The sequence below is a fragment of the Aquarana catesbeiana genome, linkage group LG02, assembly GCF_042186555.1.
Source record: "Aquarana catesbeiana isolate 2022-GZ linkage group LG02, ASM4218655v1, whole genome shotgun sequence".
Taxonomy (NCBI): domain Eukaryota; kingdom Metazoa; phylum Chordata; class Amphibia; order Anura; family Ranidae; genus Aquarana; species Aquarana catesbeiana.
The window spans coordinates 607,594,903-607,616,398 of record NC_133325.1 but is presented as its reverse complement, the minus strand read 5'-3'; the positions used below and the strand labels follow the sequence as shown (position 1 = coordinate 607,616,398).

Genomic DNA, 21,496 nt, shown 5'->3' with positions numbered 1-21,496 from the left:
GAATGGGCTCAGTTGTGTAGCTATACAGCAAAGATCCATAGTGTACAGTATGGAGATACTGAAATTTCATGTGACCCTGGATTCATTTATGTGTTTGGGGGGGCTGGTAATGAAAGTTTTTTTACCTTTAATGCAAGGTAAAAAAAAAATGCCTTTAGAATCATTTTAATGGCACTGTAATCTATTTTTCATAAAATTATTTCTTACTGTAACTTTTCTGCCTCCTTGTAACATCCTCTGTGAGCTTCTGAACTTCTTATTTTCCCCCCTCACTTCTATTTATTTGAAACAGTGCACATTAGTTGCAGTCATGTGCACAGTTCTATGCACACTACAGATCCCATAGTCCATAGTTCACAGTCCATCTCAGGAGTGCGCATGAGAGGGTGACTACATACAGTGGGACTATAAAGAATGAATGTAGCCACCTCTAACATGAAGTTAGATCACAGCAGAAAAGGATTTGGAGAAGACTGGAAGCAATAGGAGGCACTTTTTGAGTTAAGAATACATACCGTATTTATCGGCGTATAACACACACTTTTTCCACCTGAAAATCAGGGGGAAATCGTGTGTGTTATACGTCGATCCCTGCTACTCTGAGTGGAAGAAAGGGACGAACGCCGCTGGATGGCACAGAGCCCCGATCTCCTGTGTATCCGGCGCTGTCACACACAGTCCCGCCCCCCTGGCCCGGCATTGGACCACTGCTCTGTCCATCATATGAGCTGGGCGGGACTGTGAGCGACTGAGCGCCGGATACACAGGAGATCACGGATCTGTGTCATCCAGCACTGGTGCGGCTGCAATCATCTTCAAAGGTAAGTCTGCAGATGTATACTAAACAGGCTGCAATCATGGGCATGTTAGAGGCTGCAATCGTGGGAATGTTATAGAGCTGGGCAATTTTCTCCCAAAAAACTCGATTCATGATTCAAATCGAGTTTTTTTTTTTTTTGATGGACACCGCGCCAGTCCTAGGAAGCTGTAGGCAGGAGTTTTTAGGCGAGGCCACGGCTTCGGCCTAGTCTGCGGCATCCGGCCTCGCGGACTAGGCCGAAGCCACAGCCTCGCCTAAAAACTCCTCAGGACCGGCACGGTGTCAGCGCCGGTCCTAGTGAAAAAAAAAAAAATCAATTTGCTGAAAATTTGAATCAATTTGACCTCTCAACTCGATCCAAGATTCAAATCGATTTTTTCCCCAGCCCTAGTATGTTAGAGGCTGCAATCATGGGCATGTTAGAGGCTGCAATCATGGGCATGTTAGGGGCTGCAATCATGGGCATGTTAGGGGCTGCAATCATGGGCATGTTAGGGGCTGCAATCATGGGCACGTTAGAGGCTGCAATCATGGGCACATTAGAGGCTGCAGATGGGCACTAAACAGGCTGCAATAATGGACATATTAGAGGCTGCAGATAGGCATAGATCAGGCTGCATTGATGAGCACTGATGAAGCTGCAGAGCACTGACCCTTATTTTAAAATGTTAGTTTTTTTCCTGAAACTTCCCTCTTAAAGTTAAGGTGCGTGTCATACGTCGATAAATACGGTACTTGTTTCTTTTAAACTTAAAGCGTTTGTTACCCCAACACTTCATGTTCCTGATATGTGCCTGCTGTATCATGTACTTGTGTGAGAAAGTGTCCTGTTCTCTTTGTATTGCTTCCTTTATGTGAAATCCCTGGTCTTCCTGCTAGTCTCCTTGCTTTCCTATTAAAAACTGACCACACTAAGCAGGAGAACACACCGTGGTCAGTTCTCTAGCTATGCTGGGAACTCAGTATGCTCTCCTCTATGATCAGACTTGTCCTGACACACCCCCACTGCACAGCTATTCACTGGGAAGCTCGGTGTGCTGCTGCTTCTCCTCCTCCCAGCTCTGTGCTGCTGCTTCTCCTCCTCCCAGCTCTTATGCAGCTGAGAACTGAGGGAATGTGATCACTTGTAAAAAGGTATTTCTAATCTTTTTATTATATCTATAAAAAAAATGTTTTGCCTTTCATTTCTATTTTAAACTGAATGGGTTGGTTTACAAGGTGATCATTTACAATCACTTTAAGTTTAGTGTCACTTTAAGATGCCCTTAAAGGGCCAGCTCCAGCCAGCGGAAATAGTTTAATTATGTAACCTGCTCTAACAGCTGTTATGTTTATGAAGATTTGGGAGATCATTTAAAAAGTGGAGGTATGGCTGGTCGCTTCTTCCCTGGGCTCTTATTTTTCTTTTCCTGACTCTTTTTATTGCTTTCCGACAGTTTCAGGTTCTTGAAGCCAACAGAGCGCAGTGCAAATTTACATACACATAGTGTATGTGTGTGCATAGATATGTTGTATTTTTATCAATAGACTAATAGGACCTATGCGTTTCATGGGTTCAAATACTCTGCTTTCATCAAAGCTTGTATTTTATAGCTGAAGAAGTGCCTGGACTCGAGGTTTGTAAATGTTGATATATATATAAATATATATATCATCAGATATTAACGCTATCTAATTTTGCATGTCTCCATAAATAAAAATCTAATAGAGGTTCTAGTCATCCCCTACTCTGACAAAGAAAAACATTCTTATTTCTGTTTTGCTGTTGGTGAGCTCCCCTCACTTCCTGTAAAACACTGTAAGCAGGACAGGAAGTAACGATAAATATCTTTAAAATAGTCCCAAATAGCAAAAAATCACCCTTCCCCACTCTATCCCAAACTGGATCCAAAAAACAAAAATCAAAAGTTTTTGGCCTGACAATATGCTTTAGGATCATTTTACAGTGTAGATGGAAGCTGGTGGTGAGTTGAGAAGTACACTGCTGAGTGTGGACAGAAGTTAGAAACACAAAGGGGGCCATTGAGATGCTTTAGGATCAGATGACATACAGCCAGTTTTCCAATGCACTTGAAGGCCTGTGTACTATTTGGTATTTTATTAGGCTAGTATTGTAAATGTGTATGCTGTAGATAGCAGTCATTCTTAAATAAAATGGAAAAAAAAACTTGGGAAACTCACCCTGTAAAACTGATAAAATCTAGGCATGTTTTGCATGTGTAGGCCTTTCCTTCATACATAATCCATGCTCCGTATTAGTTATCATCCCAGGAATAAAGTACTGGCCAGAGCAGCTCATCTGACACATGGTATTCAGTATTAGATTGGCTGCCTGGAGTAATACAGCTTGATGGAAATATACTACTGGAATGCAGCACTGCAGAAGGCATTTCCATCTCATTGTTCTTTGTAACTATTTTCCATATCTGTGCACTATTTAAAGGAGCATGGTGTTTAATGGACACACATATCCAAAAATAGAAAAGCAAACATTTGGCTAACCACACTGAACATTAATATTTTTCTATGGACAACCTGTTGCTTACCTATCTTGTTTCTTATGGCACACTGCACTTCACAGATATTTACCTTGGCACTGGCACGTTGGCAATTTTGTTAACACACAACTCATGTCAGTACCATACACTGAACTTAGTGAAGGGAAATTCTGCATTTACACTCCAGAAAGGAACTCATAAACGCCCTTTCATATGTGTATGCCTTTCTTTTTAATCTCTACCTTATTTTAAAGAATAGAAAAGACTAGGTTACCAGTTGTCCACTCATATAGGCCAAAAAAATAATGTACTTTATTATTCACAGTGGGGTTGATTTGCTAAAGAATTAGAAGCTGATCACCTAGCAAAGTGTATGTTGGTGAAACTGTTTAAGTGACACTAAACTCTATTCAAGTATGTATTCTTAACTCAAAAAAGGACCATCTATTGCTCTCAGCCTCCTCCAGATTCCTTTTATTGTGCTTCTGTGATCTTACTTCCTGTTAGATTGTGGCTACGTTAGTTCTCCATGGTCCCACTGTATGAAAGAACATAGCCACCCTCTTTTGCTCACTCCAGACTAGACTAGACTAGGGGTAGACTTCAGTCTTCTCTCCTTAAAGGCTAAGTTCCCCTTTGTTCACCTTTTATTTTCAAAATCCCTGCTCCCCTATGTACCAGTATAGCATTAATGTACTTATTTTGCAAAAATAAAACAGCTTTCCATTCATTTTACACAGGCTTACCTCACTCTCTTCATAGCTGTTTAAACACACTGCTCGATTACTTCTGCCTTACTTCCTGGACAGACTTTAGGTCATGACACAGAAATAAGTTGACTGAGCTGAGGGTACATGATGAAGGGTGTGTGCGAGATCAGCTGGTCAACTCCTTCCTATGTCATAAGCTAAAGTTTGTCCAGGAAGTAAGGCAGACGTAATCGAGCAGTGTGGTTATACAGCTATGAAGAGGGTGAGGTAAGCCGGTGTAGAATTAATGAAAAGCTGTTTTATTTTTGCAAAATAAGTACATTAATGCTATATTGGTACATAGGGGACTTAAATTTACAAAAAAAAGTGAACAAAGGTGAAGTTCGCCTTTTAAGGAGAAGGCTAGTCACATATGCAAGTCTTAATCACCTAAACTGAAAAAATATATATGATTCTAACCTGGCTATGTGGGGTAGATTTACTAAAACCGGTGCACTCTAAATCTGGTGCAGCTGTGTATGGTAGCCAATCAGTTTCTTTCTTCAGCTTGGTCAATTAGGCTGTGGCAATTGGATGCTGATTGGTTTCTATGCAGAGTTGCACCAGATTTTATACTCTCCAGTTTTAGTAAATAACCCCCTATGCCTCCTTTGAAAGTCTTAACTAGGAGGTGAATTCAAACAGGGGCTGTACATATCAGTTGTGCCTCCAAGCAAGACAGACTTTTGTGTCCAGCTTCCACAAACTGCTTTAGCTCTAAATAACGTGAATCTAGCAGTGTCAAAGCAGGACCCATTTTGCCCAATAACACTGGCAATACACATCACAATCTGATTGTATAATGTCTTTTAAATGTAGCAAAAATAAATAATGGGGCAAACCCTGAACAATTTATTTAATTAGTATCAAACCAGGCAGACTCTTGTACTACATAATTGATGGTAGATCTAAAGGAGAGTGTACAATCAGATTGGGTATGGTCAACCTTCTATCTCAACTCAGCAACCAATGGGGAAGCACAATTTACCACCAGCAGTAAAGTAGGACCTACAATTTGCTTTGCTTGTCAGATATTAGTATATTAGTATTTCTGCAGCTTAGCCTTTAAAGGGGAATTAAATAGGAGATTCACCTTCCCAATGCTCCATCGCCAGCATTGTCTCCTTTGTGTCAGGGTTTGTCCTTCTTCATTGACCGGCATGGGATGATTTCACTCCCAGACGTGTGCAGGAGCTAATCATCCTGGCACACAGGATCGGCCCAGCTGCTGTAAGATGAGCTGTGCAAGTCTCTTGCATGTTTTGTCTGCAATATAATGCCTACCTGCACACAATGCATAATAGCGGAACTTTAGTTCCAATTTAGGCATGCCATACACAGTACGCATTTCTTTCCTGTAACTATGGGTTGCATGAAAGAAATTTGCACGACTCCCCCATCAGCACAGACAGTGCTGACAGGGGAATCAGCAATTGTCTTCTCCTGGCGGGGGGGGGTAGGGGAAGCCATCCTCGCCTGGAGAGGACTGTGATTATCGCTAGTGGCTATAGCAGCGGCCAGCAATAATTGCAAGAGAATCCAGCAGACTGGTTGTACCCAAGTTGATCAATCGATCAACTTTGTTTGTTCAGCTTGCCCATTAATGGTCCGATTCAAATTGTGTATGGCTGGCCTTAAACCTGAAGTTTAGTATTTCTCCCACCGCGCCCAGGTCTTTTGGCCAGTCCAGTGATTTCTTGGATCCTTCCACTTCTCTGCAGGGAAGGTCCTTTCTGCTGGACTAAATAGCACTTATGCAATGTCATGTGAGCTCTCTGCAGTGCCGTAATACTCTAAACCCAAGTGGGCAAAATATGCTGGTGATAATTCTGGAGGGATAAGGCCATCTAGTGGTGAAAATGTAGAACTGTGGAGGGTAGCTGCAGAGTATTGCAGATTTTTTACTTTGTATTCTTATAGGATAGAACTGTGACGTGTTAAAGCCCTTTTTATGTTTTTGTTGTTGTCTGTGTCCCCACTAGAGAGATACACCCTCTATATGTGTCATGGTGACCACTGCGGTGATTGGAAATTCAAAATGTTAACGTTCTCATAAGAACAAACGTTAAGGAGAAATCTTCCAATAGAGGGATACCTGTTCAAGTGACAACTGTCTAAAAGGGCATTCCCTGTTTTGACAAGACTTGCTTTTACTCCCTTTTGTGTCTCTGGATACAAACAGGATAAGCAGTGAAATCTCCTGACAGGAGTTGGACCACTTCTTTATTGTGACAAAAACGTTCACATGCAGAAATACAGTCAGTGTTTTGGGGGCTTGCAGGGCCCCTTCCTCAGGGAAATATAGTGACAGCATAGGATTCTTACCATTCATGTTCAGAGTTAAATAAAAAATAAAAGAAAAAGGTTTGGCTTTGCATTCATTTTAATTGTTTATTCTTTACTGTACTTCTGCTTCAAATTGATCCAATGATTATTATATTCTGAAATAGTGTGTACAAATTCTTCACATTGGAGACTTCTCACACAAGGTTAGCAGATCCCAACAACATATCCCCAGGATAAGTGAATTACTGAACTTGCATGTGTGTGTGTGTGTATATATATATATATATATATATATATATATATATATATATATAATGATTTATTTATTGTTATGAAATCACCCATAGTGGAGTCAGCACATACACTGTCCCTCCTAAGGAATTCCCTATATACACCTGCCACTTTATTTGTTGCTCTGCTGAGACCGAAGACCACAAGGTATAAAGATGAATAGTGTAGCACTATCTACCAAAACAATATTAATATATTAACTTGTGGCAATAGATCCTATGCAATGGTGTAAACAATATACACTTGTGTCTTGGAATAAACACAGATGAATACACAAACTAAAATACAATGCCAATATTTGTGAAATAAGCACATATAGAATTCCTTCAATTATATACATCCTTATTGCAGTTTATAATCAATGTCCGTGGTGTATCCCTTCACCGTTAACTGTGAATATCCATAATAATGGGTGACTTATTTCCTTTCTTCCCGTGTCACCTCTGTGCTCTTTAGCCTCTCACCTGGTGTATAATTAATATAAAGCATATGATGATATCTTTCAAACATGTTGCAATGTAATCAGGTCGCCTCTGGGGGGTCCTCTGTATGTTTCCCAATACTCTGTTCTTTGGAATGGTGGTTGGATTCTGCAGTGTTCCTATGGAATCTTTTCCTAAGTCCTCTCCTATGTCCTCCAGGTATGCATGTATAAAGGAGAATACTCTCGTAGGGTATTATCGTTCAAACCGGTTTATTAAAACAAATAGCTAAAAACTCACATCTAAAGAGGAAGTAAACCCTGATGGGTTTTAAGTCCTCTTTCGTTTACTGAAAACCCTGCGAAGTAAAAGCATAATGGGCTAGTATGCATTGTGGCACTTACCTGCAAAGGAAGCCTGCGCTGTCCCTGCTGCAGGAAACATCCATCTTCACCCCTCTTCCTTCTGGGGCCGTGGACTCCGCCTTTGTTACTAGCTGGAGTTGCGTCTGTTAGGGTTTACAACCACTTTAAAATTGGATAAGCAAACGAAATTCCACGAGTACCAAACTTGTATCCTTTAATGGCGTCACTTCCGGTATACCTCTGCTCGCGCCCTCATTGAAGGAATTCTATATATGCTTATTTCACAAATATTGGCATTGTATTTCAGTTTGTGTATTCTTCTGTGTTTATTCCAAGACACAAGTGTATATTGTTTACACCATTGCATAGGATCTATTGCCACAAGTCGATATATTAATATTGTTTTGGTAGATAGCGCTACACTATTCATCTTTATATATTCACCTATTAGACACGGATTAGCTATTAAGTGTGTGCAGCTGTCGGTCATTAATTTTATTTTATTCTATATTTGTACACCTTTACTTAAAGGTAGCGTGAGAGTCACACATTACACAAAGACCACAATGAATTTGCTCAGTCTGATTGGGCTACCATATGTGTCACAATCGTTACTGAATCTGGGGAGGACTAGGAGGAAGTGCCGTTTTCCCAGCAGGATGAGTCTTACCTGCTTGTACACATGCCAAAGCAATTAAAATAGATCACTTGTCATACCTGGGAACTTTTTTTGAATCCGGTGACTTGAAGGGGAGGCGGGTGGCAGCATGCCAAGCCAAGCAAAGCTAGCACAGTACATATATACAAAAAGAGTTTATTTAAGCAGGGTACATAGTGCACTACAGTAAATTGACAATGTGATCAAAATATTTTTTTTAAGTGCTTTGGCTTAATAGCAGCAGGCCTTTATAAGAGGAGTTAAGGTAGCTGTGGCAATACATGAGCAGTTCTGGAATCTACTCAGGCAGCATGGGCAGCATTGACAATATGCTGGAAGATAAAGCACTGTGGTGAGCTATGACAAAATATAGCCCTGCATGGGTAGCTGCAACAATGCACGAGTGGCTGTGGCACAACGTAGCCAGCTATGACAATACACATGCCACTGTGGCATCAACAGTGTCAGTAAACATATGATCGTTACAGAGTTATCCCCCTCTGAAGTTACTGTAATCCAGGGCACAACAGCAAGTACCTGGTTCTTGCTGTCTAGCAACATTTGTGTCCTCCTCCAGCAGTGGCAAACTGTCAGCAGCTTCTGCATTCCCACGCAAACTTGAGCGGTGATGATGTTACAGTGAGGGGAAAAGTTTTTGATCCCCTGCTGATTTTGTACGTTTGCCTACTGACAGAAATGATCAGTCTATAATTTTAATGGTAGGTTTTTTTTAACAGTGAGAGACAGAATAACACAAATATCCAGAAAAATGGATTTCAAAAAAGTTATAAATTGATTTGCTTTTAACCTCCCTGGCGGTATGATTATTTCGGATTTTAGGTGCTGAAAGCGGTACAATTATTTTGCATGGAAATTTGGCGTTTTATATCGTAGGTCTGTAAATCTTAACAATAACACACTTAAATCTGTCCAAACCAGAGTCTAGTAGATATCCCGGGTATGATAAAGTTTGAAACACAAAAACATAAATTATAATATAATAAATAAAAATAAATAATTAAAAAAAATTTAAAAAAATAGTAATAAAATAAATTTCCCCACAATTCACTATCGCTCAATTCTGCAAGTGTTCTAATTTACTATCGCTGTTTTCTAGCTGGTCTAAAGCCACTTTTGATGTAAAGGGACACTTTTTGGTTGCTATGGACAATCTCCAGTTTCCAGGCAGAAAGAACAGTGTATATCATGTAAAACTGCATGCAGGGCATGGGCCAGAGCACTGGGGACAAAAGGGATGTGAAATCATTTCATACAGTACTGTAATCTGTAAGATTACAGTACTGTATGTGTTATGATTTTGACATTTTTTTGAATTTGCCGCCAGGCTCCGCCCCCGTGCGTCGCGCCGCTCGCAGGGAACGGAGCCTGGCACGGAGAGGCTTCGGAGGAGGACGGAGCCCTTGGACACTGCGGGGGACATCGCAGGATCCCGGGGACAAGGTAAGTAACGCCGCCCCAGGATCCTGCAATGCGATCCCGAGTGTGGCTCGGGGTTACCGCTAATGGTACTGAATTTTAACCCCGAGCCACACTCGGGAAAACCGCCAGGGAGGCTACTGAGTGAAATAAGTATTTGATCCCCTATCAATCAGCAAGATTTCTGGTTTCCAGGTGTCTTCTATACAGGTAACGAGCTGAGATTAGGAGCACTCTCTTAAATGGAGTGCTCCTAATCTCAGTTTGTTACCTGTAAAAAAGACACCTGTCCACAGAAGCAATCAATCAATCGGATTCCAATCTCTCCACCATGGCCAAGACCAAAGAGCTGTCCGAGGATGTCAGGGACAAGATTGTAGACCTACGCAAGGCTGGAATGGGCTACAAGACCATCGCCAAGCAGCTTGGCAGGGGGTGACAACAGTAGGAGGGATTATTCGCAAATGGAAGAAACACAAAATAACTGTCAATCTCCCTCGGTCTGGGACTCCATGCAGGATCTCACCTCGTTGGAGTTTCAATGATCATGAGAACAGTGAGAAATCAGCCCAGAACTACACGGGAGAATCTTGTCAATGATCTCAAGGTAGTTGAGACCATAGTCCCCAAGAAAACAGTTGGTAACACACTACGCCATGAAGGACTGAAATCCCCCGCAAGGTCCCCCTTCTCAAGAAAGCACATGTACAGGCCTGTCTGAAGTTTACTAATGAACATCTAAATGATTCAGAGGAGAACTGGGTGAAAGTGTTGTGGTCAGATAAGATCAAAATCGAGCACTTTGGCATCAACTCAACTCGTTGTGTTTCGAGGAGGAGGAATGCTGCCTATGACCCCAAGAACACCATCCCCATTGTCAAACATGGAGGTGGAAAATTATGCTTTTCGGGGTGTTTTTCTGCTAAGGGGACAGGACATCAATGGGACGATGGACGGGGCCACGTATAGTCAAATCTTGGGTGAGAACCTCCTTCCCTCGGGTCATTGAAAATGGGCCGTGGATGGTTATTCCAGCATGACAATGACCCAAAACACACAGCCAAGGAGTGGCTCAAGAAGAAGCACATTAAGGTCCTGGAGTGGCCTAGCCAGTCTCCAGACCTTAATAGAAACTATGTGGAGGGAGCTGAAGGTTCGATTTACCAAACATCAGCCTCAAAAACTTAAAGGGTAACTCCACTTTCGTGGGGGAAAAAAATAGCAAATAAAGAAAAAATAATATAGCACATATAATTGCAACACTAATCATATTGTATTTGAATGTTATTAAAAATTACCTTTGCTTTTCAATCTACAGCCACTGTAATTTTATGAGAATGCATTGCAATATGGCTACATGGAGTTGTTCCATATACAGAGTGTGTACTGACCACTCCCCACAAACATAATTTTCTGCTTGTGTGATTGGCTCACCAATTTTCCCAGAAGTCTGTCTAAGGCTCGATTCACACCTATGCATGTTGCTTTTGGGCGTTTTTGGAGGTTTTTTTTTCATGCTTGCCACGTTTTTGAGCAGCGTTTTTGCCGCCATTTTGCCGCGATTTGCGTTTTTTTTTTTGTTTGTTTTTTTACAGTCTAAAAAAAAAATTTCAAAAAAAAAAAAAAAAACGGCAAAAACGCTGCAGAAACGCTGCAAAAACGCTGCACTTGCGTTTTTGATGCTTGTCCATTGAATTCTATTACATGCAAAACGCTGCATTTTGCATGAAAAAAAGTCCCTGACCCTTTCCAAAAATGCAGAGAAACAAAAAGGCATTGATGTGAACATGTTCCATAGGAACCCATGTTAAAAAATTCCCGTGCATTTCTGCAAAATGCATCAAAAAACGCGCTAGTGTGAATGGAGCCTTAGATACAAGTCAGATTTCAGGCATCCCCTGCAACAAAAATGTAATTTTTAGAGAGATGCTTTCAATAGGAGCACGTCTAAAGGAATGCAGGCCCAGCAGATTTCCTCATTAGTGCCCCATAGCTGCACACCTGACAGTTAATTATGAAACCACTCCCATTAGACCCACTCATAACAGAGGCACAGACAAACACACATAGATTACTTCAGGTAGGAATCTGCAACAAAAGTTGTTATAAGCATTGCAATGTACATAGCTCACCCAAAGGGGAATGTTTTTTTCTCAATAAAAGTGTAGTTACGCTTTAATCACTTGGAGAGGATCTGCAAAGAGGAGTGAGACAAAATCCCTCCTGAGATGTGTGCAAACCTGGTGGCCAACTACAAGAAACGTCTGACGTCTATGATTGCCAACAAGGGTTTTGCCACCTAGTACTAAGTGATGTTTTGCGAAGGGGTCAAATACTTATTTTACTCATTAAAATGCAAATCAATTTATAACTTTTTTTGTTGTTACTCTGTCTCTTACTGTTAAAATAAGCCTACCATTACAATTATAGACTGATCATTTCTTTGTCAGTGGGCAAACGTACAAAATCAGCAGGGGATCAAATACTTTTTTCCTTCACTGTATCACTCCTCCAGTCATCCACTTGGTAGGTGGGCAGGGATTTATAGCAGGCACCAAAGGGGCACAGTCCCTCCTTTCCTCAATTACTTTGTGGAAGCTGGTTAAAGTCTGTAGGACCCAGTTATTTAGTATTATGTATTACAGGTACTTATATAGAGCCGTCAATTTACACAGTGCTTTACATATACAGTAATACCTTGGATTATGAGCAAGAATGCTTGTACTCCAAAGCACTCGTATATCAAAGCGAGTTTCCCCATAGAAAATAATGGAAAACCAGATAATCCGATCCACAGCAACTGCTTGTCTCTGCTGTACCGCATGTGGCCAGAGTGCGGGGGTGCCCGAGATACTCGGAGACGCTTGGAGACACTCGGGATCCTCTCTGAGCGTCACCGCACCTCTGCCCAAATGCAGTACTGCACACCCCAGAGACTTGAATCCTGCTCGTCTTGCAAGACAACGCTCGCAAAGCGAGTCAGGATTTTTTTTAAAAACAGCTCGTATTGGGAAACGCTCATAAACCTCGTTACTCGCATTCCGAGGTTCCACTGTATATTGTACATTCAACAATCTAAGGTCCCTAACTCACATTCATACATAAAAATACTAGGGCCAATTTAGACAGGAGACAACTTACCAGCATGTCTTTGGAGTGTGGGGGGAAACTGGAGTACCCGGAGGAAACCCACACAGGCACAGGGAGAACATGCAAACTCCAGGCAGGTAGTGCCATGGTTGGGATTCAAACCAACTACCCCAGTGCTGCTAGGCAGAAGTGCTAGGTAGAAAATGATGTGAGTGAACATTAGCACAATTAATGTGTTTGTTGGATAGCATTTCTCCTGTTTTGGAAGAATTTCCTTTGTTGCTAGGAGTTGCGCTATATTGTTATTGAATGTTACAGACAGTACTGCCAGGTGGTTTATTCTGGAATTGATAGCGGAATAAGGAAATCCTATTTTCCCTTTTTTCTGCCTCAGTGAGTTATTGTAATTACTAATGAATGTATTACCATATTGTAAAATAGATAGGTTTAGATTGCACAAAGTCTGTACTTTTTCATGATTTGTTCATACCTATAATCAAATCCATATCATACAACAGCTTTATTTAATAAACTGAATTGGTAATATGCTGCTTGTCTGTCTTCCCCCCGCAGCAAGAACTTATAGACAGTATAAGCAGGAAGCTGCAAGTTTTGCGGGATGCTCGGGAAACCCTCTTGGAAGATATCCAGTGTAACAATGCTTTAGGCGAGGAGGTTGAGGTCATCGTCAAAGAGGTCTGTAAACCAAATGAGTTTGATAAGTTTCGGATGTTCATCGGGGATCTGGAGAAGATCGTCAATCTTCTACTGTCTCTATCTGGAAGGCTTGCTCGAGTGGAAAATGCCCTAAATAATTTGGATGAAACTGCCTCCCAAGAAGAACGGGTAAGTTACAAGTGAAAATGTTGTGATTACAGAGAAAGCTTTAAGGTTTATGTATAAAATCCACGTATTTTAATTAGGGTTGCAGCTTTAATAAACATAGTACAATCGATATGTGCAACAGATCTTCCAAAATGTGATGGGCTTTTCATCAAAGTTAGGGTGTTCTGTATCTTTGATCTTTTGAAAAAAAAAAATGTAAAGCCCTGTCAACATTATATGTTTAAAGGTTTGCAAATACCTAACCATCACACTTCTATGAGGCTGTCAGACATCCCACGCCAATACCATGAGCCTTAATGTTTTGTCGACCCCTTTTTTTGTGGTTATAACCCATTTCTATTTCAATCCAGACATGTTCAGTAGAGTTAAGGTGAGGGCTCTTTGCAGGCCAATCTAATTCCAACAAACCCAAGCATATGCTGTACCATTAACAGTATCCTTCATTGGAAACCTTAATAATGTGTAGGGGTTTCCATTTAAATTTGGTCATATAGTGTAGGTGTGATGGTCAGATGGCCACAAATGTTTGACTATATAGTATGTAAAAAAAAAAATACTCTCAAATCCATTGTTTGTAGACACATTTACCAAATACATCCAGATGCATTTTTCAGCCCACGTCATGCAGGTCTCTTCTACTACAACCAAAGGTTTTTTGAATAATTTCATAGACCCATGTTTCACAAACTTCTCCTAAAGAGTCTCCAGTGGTTCCTGTTGTTTCCATTTAGGAAACTAAACAGAACAGGTATTAAAACAGTACTGCCACGGACTGCACTGACCATGAAGACACTTCAGTATGATACTTGATCATCTAAATGGACTTATCTTAGCTTCATGATAACAATAAACTTTTTACTTGTAAAAACAGGTTAGGCTGGTTATAGATGGTGTGAATTTTTTCTCTGCAACCACTGGAGAAGACAGTGATTATTGCTAGCAGCTATAGTTGTACACAAGTTGATCGATCCTGCTGAACTGGCCAAGTTTCGAACCGTCTATGGCCGGCCTTAGCATCACAAGATTGGATGCGGGTGCTTTGTATGCTTAGATTAACAAAGAAAGACTGTGCTCTGTATTTAATAATATATTACCTGGGAGCAATAAAGTCTAATAATTTTGAAAACACATATTGGACAACATAAGTGTAATTACTGTATGCTGCCGAATAGATGTGATGGGCCTCCATGGAATACAGTACATACCTATGTTCTACACTGTTGAGATTATTCAGCAGATAAAGCAAAGTATAGTAACTCATAGCAGCCCCTTAGATTTTGCTTTACTGAAAACAGACCAGGGAAAACCGGCTCCTGATTGCACAGAGAACTCTGCTGCATACAATAAATTTGGGTGTTCTTCAAAACCGCTATATTTTAGAACTTCGGATGGTTACTAACAAAGCTACAAAAATGAAAAACATTTTTTATGTGGGCTCCCATTTGTTGGAAGTACACATAAAATAAGAAGAACCTCTCATTATTTGTGTTTTAGTGTGTAACACATTTCTTTATTAATAATACAATACATCTGTTACTTGTAAATTATTGTGATTTCTTAGAATGGCTTTTTATAGTTCTGTAAAATCCTGTCCTTTTTTTGGCATAATGCTCGTTCCCTGCTTTTCCCTTTTATTAAATGTATTTTAAACTCATACATTTGCTGTAAAAATAGATATACTGCGCTAAGTGCCACAAATGATAAATAAATATCACGTTTGAAAACTGATGCGATTTAAAAAAGAAAAAAAGTCCTATGCAGATAATTTACGCTGAGTGCCACAAAGATTAAATAGATATCACATTTGAAACCTGGTGCGTTTCTAAAACATCACTGGAAAGTCCCATACAGAAGATTTGTTGCAAACATCAATAAACTTGAAGCAATAAAAAGTTAAAAATCCCAAGTAAAGTGCTCGTGCTCTACAAAGTGGATATGAATCTGTGCTTCATATGTGCTCACAGGACAGTGCCCCCACATGGATGTGAACTCACCCCTCGTCCCTGTGGATTTTCTGTAGACTGATGTGGTTCGGGATCAATACTTCCTCATATGACTGGATGTGATAAAGAGGGCCTCATTCCTCTATATACTAGTGTTGTTTGAGGTAGATGTTCCTCATGCAAATGACAGAAAAAGCCTCATTGTGCAGCAACATTTTTAAAACAGTTATTCCATATAAAAAACATAGTAATTAAACTCACATGTAAGGGTGCCTGTAAACCCGGCACCCGGTGTAAACAGCAGGTAAGTTCCCAGGAAATCTGCCCAAATGTAGTGGTATGCCGCTGCCGCGGTATACTGGTTGATTTCCGGGACTGGAAGTGTGTCACAATGACACGATGCGCGTTTCAGCCAATCAAACGGGCCGTCTTCAGTAAGTTCCTGAAGACAACCCGTTTGGCTGAAACGCACGTAGAGGTTGGTCCGCAGCATCGGGTCATCGTGACAAACTTCCGGCCCCGGAAATCAACCAGTATACCGCGGCGGCGGCATACCACTGCATTTGGGCAGATTTCCTGGGAACTTACCTGCTGTTTACACCGGGTGCCGGGTTTACAGGCACCCTTACATGTGAGTTTAATTACTATGTTTCTTTATATGGAATAAATGTTTTAAAAACGTTGCTGCACAATGAGGCTTTTTCTGTCATTTGCATGAGGAACATCTACCCCAAACAACACTAGTATATAGAGGAATGAGGCCCTCTTTATCATATCCAGTCATATGAGGAAGTATCGATCCCGAACCACATCAGTCCACAGATAATCCACGGGGACTTCCCCACATGCGTGTTTGACCAAACTAGAAATAGTTGGTCCATTTGGAGGGGTGAGTTTACATCCATGTGGGGGCACTGTCCTGTGAGCACATATCAAGCACAGATTCATATCCACTTTGTAGTGCACGAGCACTTTACTTGGGATTTGGAACTTTTTATTGCTAAAAGTTTATTGATGTTTGCAACAAATCCTCTGTATGGGATTTTCTAGCGATTTTTTTTTTTTTAGAAACGCACCAGGTTTCAAATGTGATATCTATTTAATATTTGTGGCACTCATCGTAAATTATCTGCATAGGACTTTTTAGCGATTTTTCAAAGTCGCATGATATTTATTTAACATTTGTGGCACTTAGTTCGGTATATTTATTTATTTTTATTATTAGTACCATTTTGCACTTGCAAGGTCTTATTCATTGCAGCTGTTAATTTATACGGTATCACTTATTCATACCAATAGTTAGATTCTTTTGGCGCTTTTGGATTTTTTATTTTTACATACATTTGCTGTGCCTGGAGGCTTCATGTAAAGACATGCTCATGCAATGCTCACGTTCAAGATAAATATTTTATAGTTTTCATAATGGATTCTGTATAAATGACATTCCTGCTGGAGACAGTGTGACTAGCACCCACTACTTTATATATAACACTATATATAACCTTACCAAGATGAACAAATTGCTCGTTCTACTGAGCCTGCCTGTCTGTCCTTGCATTAATGCAAACTGTCAAGCTAACAGGCTTGTCAAGTAAATTTTAGCTAGAATATAAGGATTTCAGACATGTGAGGGCGTTTGCAGAAACTGCCACATAAATACATCGCTGAATAAGGGATCAGTGTGAGAGTTATATGCGTTTATCAAAAATGGAAGGACTACTGTTGTATATATTCTTCTAAATGGCTCTTGTTTACAGCTGCTGGAAGTAAGGTATGAACAGGAATTGTGTCCCCCTAACATAGATGTCATGTACAGGAGCACAACTATGGTTATAGCTAACCGTGACACTACTGTCAAAGCAGGGTGGGGGGTCAAGCTTCGCTACATAAGTTGTTCCCATGGCAAGAGCATTAGGAACTTCTGACTGAAAATAAGTGGTATCCCAGACTGATCAATGTTTTACCACATATCTGGGGATCAACTTTAGCGCTGAAGATTAGGTATGGCAATTTCTACATAGTTACATAGTTACTAGTCCAGCCTGGACTAGTGTAGGTATGTATCTGCCATAAAATATATGTTGAAGCTGCTCTAGTGATCTCCACTATGTTACGGGTCCTGTGACAAACCGCTGAACTGATGCCCAAACAGGCGCCATTTAGGGAAAAACTTTGCATTTACTCAATGAACACAAAGTGTTCTCTGGATGGACAAGGTGGAGAGGCAGCGTCCGCATCCAGAAAGTGTATCCGGAAAGTATTCACATCGCTTCACTTTTTCTACATTGTGTTATGTTACAACCTTAATCCAAAATGGATTAAATTCATTCTTTTCTTCAAAATTCTACAAACAATACCCCACAATGACAACACGAAAGAAGTTTGTTTGAAATCTTTGCAAATTTATTAAAAATAAAAAACAAAAAAAATTATATGCACATAAGTATTCACAGCCTTTGCTCAATACTTTGCTGAAGCACCTTTGGCACCAATTACAGCCTCAAGTCTTTTTTGAGTATAATACTACAAGCTTGGCACACCTATTTTTGGGCAGTTTCTCCCATTTTTTTTTTTTGCAGGACCTCTCATGCTCCATCAAGTTGGATGGGTAGCATCGGTGCACAGCCATTTTCAGATTTCTCCAGAGATGTTCAATCGGGTTCAAGTCTGGACTCTGGCTGGGCCACTCAAGGACATTCACAGAGTTGTCCCGTAGCCACTCTTTTGTTATCTTGGCTGTGTGTTTAGGGTGGTTGTCCTGTTGGAAGATGAACCCTCACCCCAATCTGAGGTCCAGAGTGCTCTGGAGCAGATTTTCATCAATGATATCTCTGTAAATTGCTGCATTCATCTTTCCTTCTCTCCTGACTAGTCTCCCAGTTCCTGCTGCTGAAAAACATCCCAACAGCATGATGCTGCAATCACGGTGCTTCATTGTAGGGATGGTATTGGTCAGGTGATGAGCGGTGCATGGTTTCCTCCAGACATGAGGCTTGCCATTCAGGCCGAAAAGTTCAATCTTTGTTTCATCAGAGCAGAAAATTTTGTTTCTCATGGTCTGAGAGACCTTCAGGTGGGCTGTCATGTGCCTTTTTACTAAGGAGGGGCTTTTGTCTGGCCACTCTGCCATACAGGCCTGATTGGTGGAGTGCTGCAGAGATGGTTGTTCTTCTTGAATGTTCTCCTCTCTCCACAGAGAAACACTGGAGCTCTGTCAGAGTGACCATTGGGTTCTTGGTCACCTCCCTGACTAAGGCCCTTCTCCACTGATCGTTCAGTTTGGCTGGATGGCCCACTCTAGGAAGAGTCCTGGTGGTTTCAAACTTCTTTTATTTATGGATGATGGAAGCTGTAAATACTTATGCACATGTGATTTTTTTTTTTCATTTTTTTTTATTTTTAATAACTTTGCAAAGATTTCAAACAAACTCCTTTCATGTTGTCATTATAGGGTATTGTTTGTAGAATTTTGAGAAAAATAATGGATTTAAACTATTTTGGAATAAGGATGTAACATAACAAAATGTGGAAAAAGTGAAGCACTGTGAATATTTTCAGGATGCACTGTATAATGGTAGCCCAGAGACTAGCCACACCGCTGGCCAACGTTGTTATTGAGCTGTGGAGAGTTCAGATTGCACCAGCTCCAAACTTTCTCCTACATTATGGGATTGATTTACTAAAGGCAAATAGGCAGTTCATTTTGCAAGAAACTACTTTGAGTTTTGTGAATGTGGAAAAATTTCACTTTGCAAAGAATACCCAATCACATGCAAAAAATGGGGAAAAAAAGTCAGCAGAACTCCACCCCACTCACTTAGCTCTGGGGAAAATTCCCCTGCAAAGTGCAACTTCCTTTGCAAAGTGCTCAGTCACACTGTACGGTGAACAGTGTATTTCCCTTTATTAAATAAACCCCTATGTCTCTTGTTGTGGTTCTGCTCAATATAGCTGTGCTGTAGCAGTACTTTATCAAGTATACACTGTATTTTAGTGCCATTAGTTTGATTCCATTTTCTTCCATGTGAAAACTCAAAATGTTTGCATTTTGAGAACAGCCTGAAAGCCATAGGGAGTGCTAAATGCTGTCTTTATTTTTATGAATAGAGTGGGGAAGGAATAGGATCTCTGTCAGGTTTTTATTGCTGTCTGTGACCCCCAATATGGAGCTTTCCGCTCACCATGTGACATTTAAGTGACACCAGGACAAGATGTGAGAAAGTAAGTGGTGACTGGGAAAGGAAGGCACACAGCATTAAAAATATGACTAGGTGCTATCATTTCCCAAATGTACTATACAATGTGTTTTTGTTGCTGTCTCTGTATCCAATGGTAAATTTTCATTTACTTCTTGTACATTTGTATTGTCATTTACTTCCTGTACGTTTGATTTCTGGTCATAGATGGATAGGAATTCAAAGCAACACAAAATGCAATATAAACCCAAAAAGTTTTGACACATACCGAACTTAATTTTAACCAAAAATGTTGGCTGACTGGTTTAAGTGTTTTTTTTTTTTTTACTATCAGTGTGGCTAATGGCATCTCAGCTATTGCTTTGCACGTTATTTGTTACGAGCAGAAACAAAAAAACGATCAGAATGCTTTATTATTTAATGTGCTTATTATATTTCTTGGCCTGTATTGCTGGGATGCTCATCAGTTTAAATGTATTTGTCTCTTTACAGCGGACCCTAGTTGAGAAGAGGAAGCTGCTGACAAGACAACATGAAGATGCAAAGGAACTGAAAGAGAACTTGGACCGTCGAGAGCGCACCGTTTATGAAATTTTGGCGAACTACCTTAATGAGGAAAACCTTGCAGACTATGAGCACTTTGTGAAGATGAAATCAGCCCTCATCCTGGAACAACGAGAACTGGAAGACAAAATAAAGTTAGGAGAAGAACAACTCAAATGCCTAACTGATAGTCTCATCATAGAGCGTGTTAAATAGCGAATGGCAGAGCCAAAGCTGGACTTCTGGCCGGCCTATACCGCACATTTCCTCATTTCCATATATGACTGTGTTACACAGAATGAAAAACATACTTTTCTAGCAATAATGTTTGAGCTGATTGGAAAACATATTTAATTTTTTTTTTTTGGACTGTACATGGACTATTTTAGATCCATAGGTGTTTCTATTAGAAATGCAGATTTAAATGTACAATTTTAAATTCTACACATAGTAAATTCTGTTACAATATCCTGCATGTAGCCAGCATCCTTGTTTGTGTCACATATAATGTACGATTACCAGTAGGTCGTCCTACAGCACATCGATGAATCAAGTGACCACAGATTTAACCTTCTGGAAATTTGTTCTCTATAACCCTGGCAGACTGAATAGCTATGACAACCTTTTATTTTGCTGTCTCATTTTTCTTTTCTGATCTCATCCCACCACAGTTATGAAGAAATTTTATCATGTTGAAAATCTGCTGTTGTCTCAGTTTCTCCTGGAAAAAAATAATAAACAGCATAAAAACATATGCAGTCGGCATCAATTTGATTTCATGGAGTGAGAGAAAAAGAAAACCATAAAAAGTTTAAAGGAATTCTCAAGGCACCACGATTTAAAGCACAACAAAAACATTACATTCCTAAATGTCAGATATTTTGAAGTAAAAACACTCTTCATTTTTTTGGTTTTGGCAGTTTTTCATTTTAAAAAACCTCTGGAGGGCTTGTTCATATCAGAATGCTTTTATCTTTGTTTTAGTGCAGGGATATGCAGATTTTCTAATAAAAAAAATAACAATTAATACTGGGCTTTAATATGTCTACTGCATGTTAGCATATCACATTAAAGGTCCGTGCACACCAAGCGTCTGAAAAAAGCCAGAACCTGTCAGAAAAAGTTCAAAGTGGCTCGTATTGCACAAGTGTTTGAGAGTTTGTGGACGTTTGCTTTTTCCCTATAATGCCCCATACACACGGTCGGATTTTCCGACGGAATATGTTCGATGGGAGCTTGCTGTCGGAAATTCCGACCGTGTGTAGGCTCCATCGGACATTTTATATCGGAATTTCCGTCACACAAAATTTGAGATCTGGGTCTCAAATTTTCCGACAAAATCCGTCGTCGGA

General features: G+C 40.3%; 1 protein-coding gene across 1 annotated transcript in view; it reads left to right on the top strand.

The window, feature by feature from the left end:
- The window catches only part of SHROOM2 (shroom family member 2), a 347,883-nt gene extending 326,985 nt beyond the window's left edge, over positions 1-20,898 (top strand). The window contains exons 9-10 of the mRNA XM_073616356.1: positions 13,190-13,462; positions 20,094-20,898. Coding sequence (XP_073472457.1) covers positions 13,190-13,462; positions 20,094-20,360 — 540 coding nt within the window. The 3' untranslated portion in view covers positions 20,361-20,898. The remainder of the gene's footprint in view (positions 1-13,189; positions 13,463-20,093) is intronic.
- Positions 20,899-21,496: the final 598 nt, after the last annotated feature.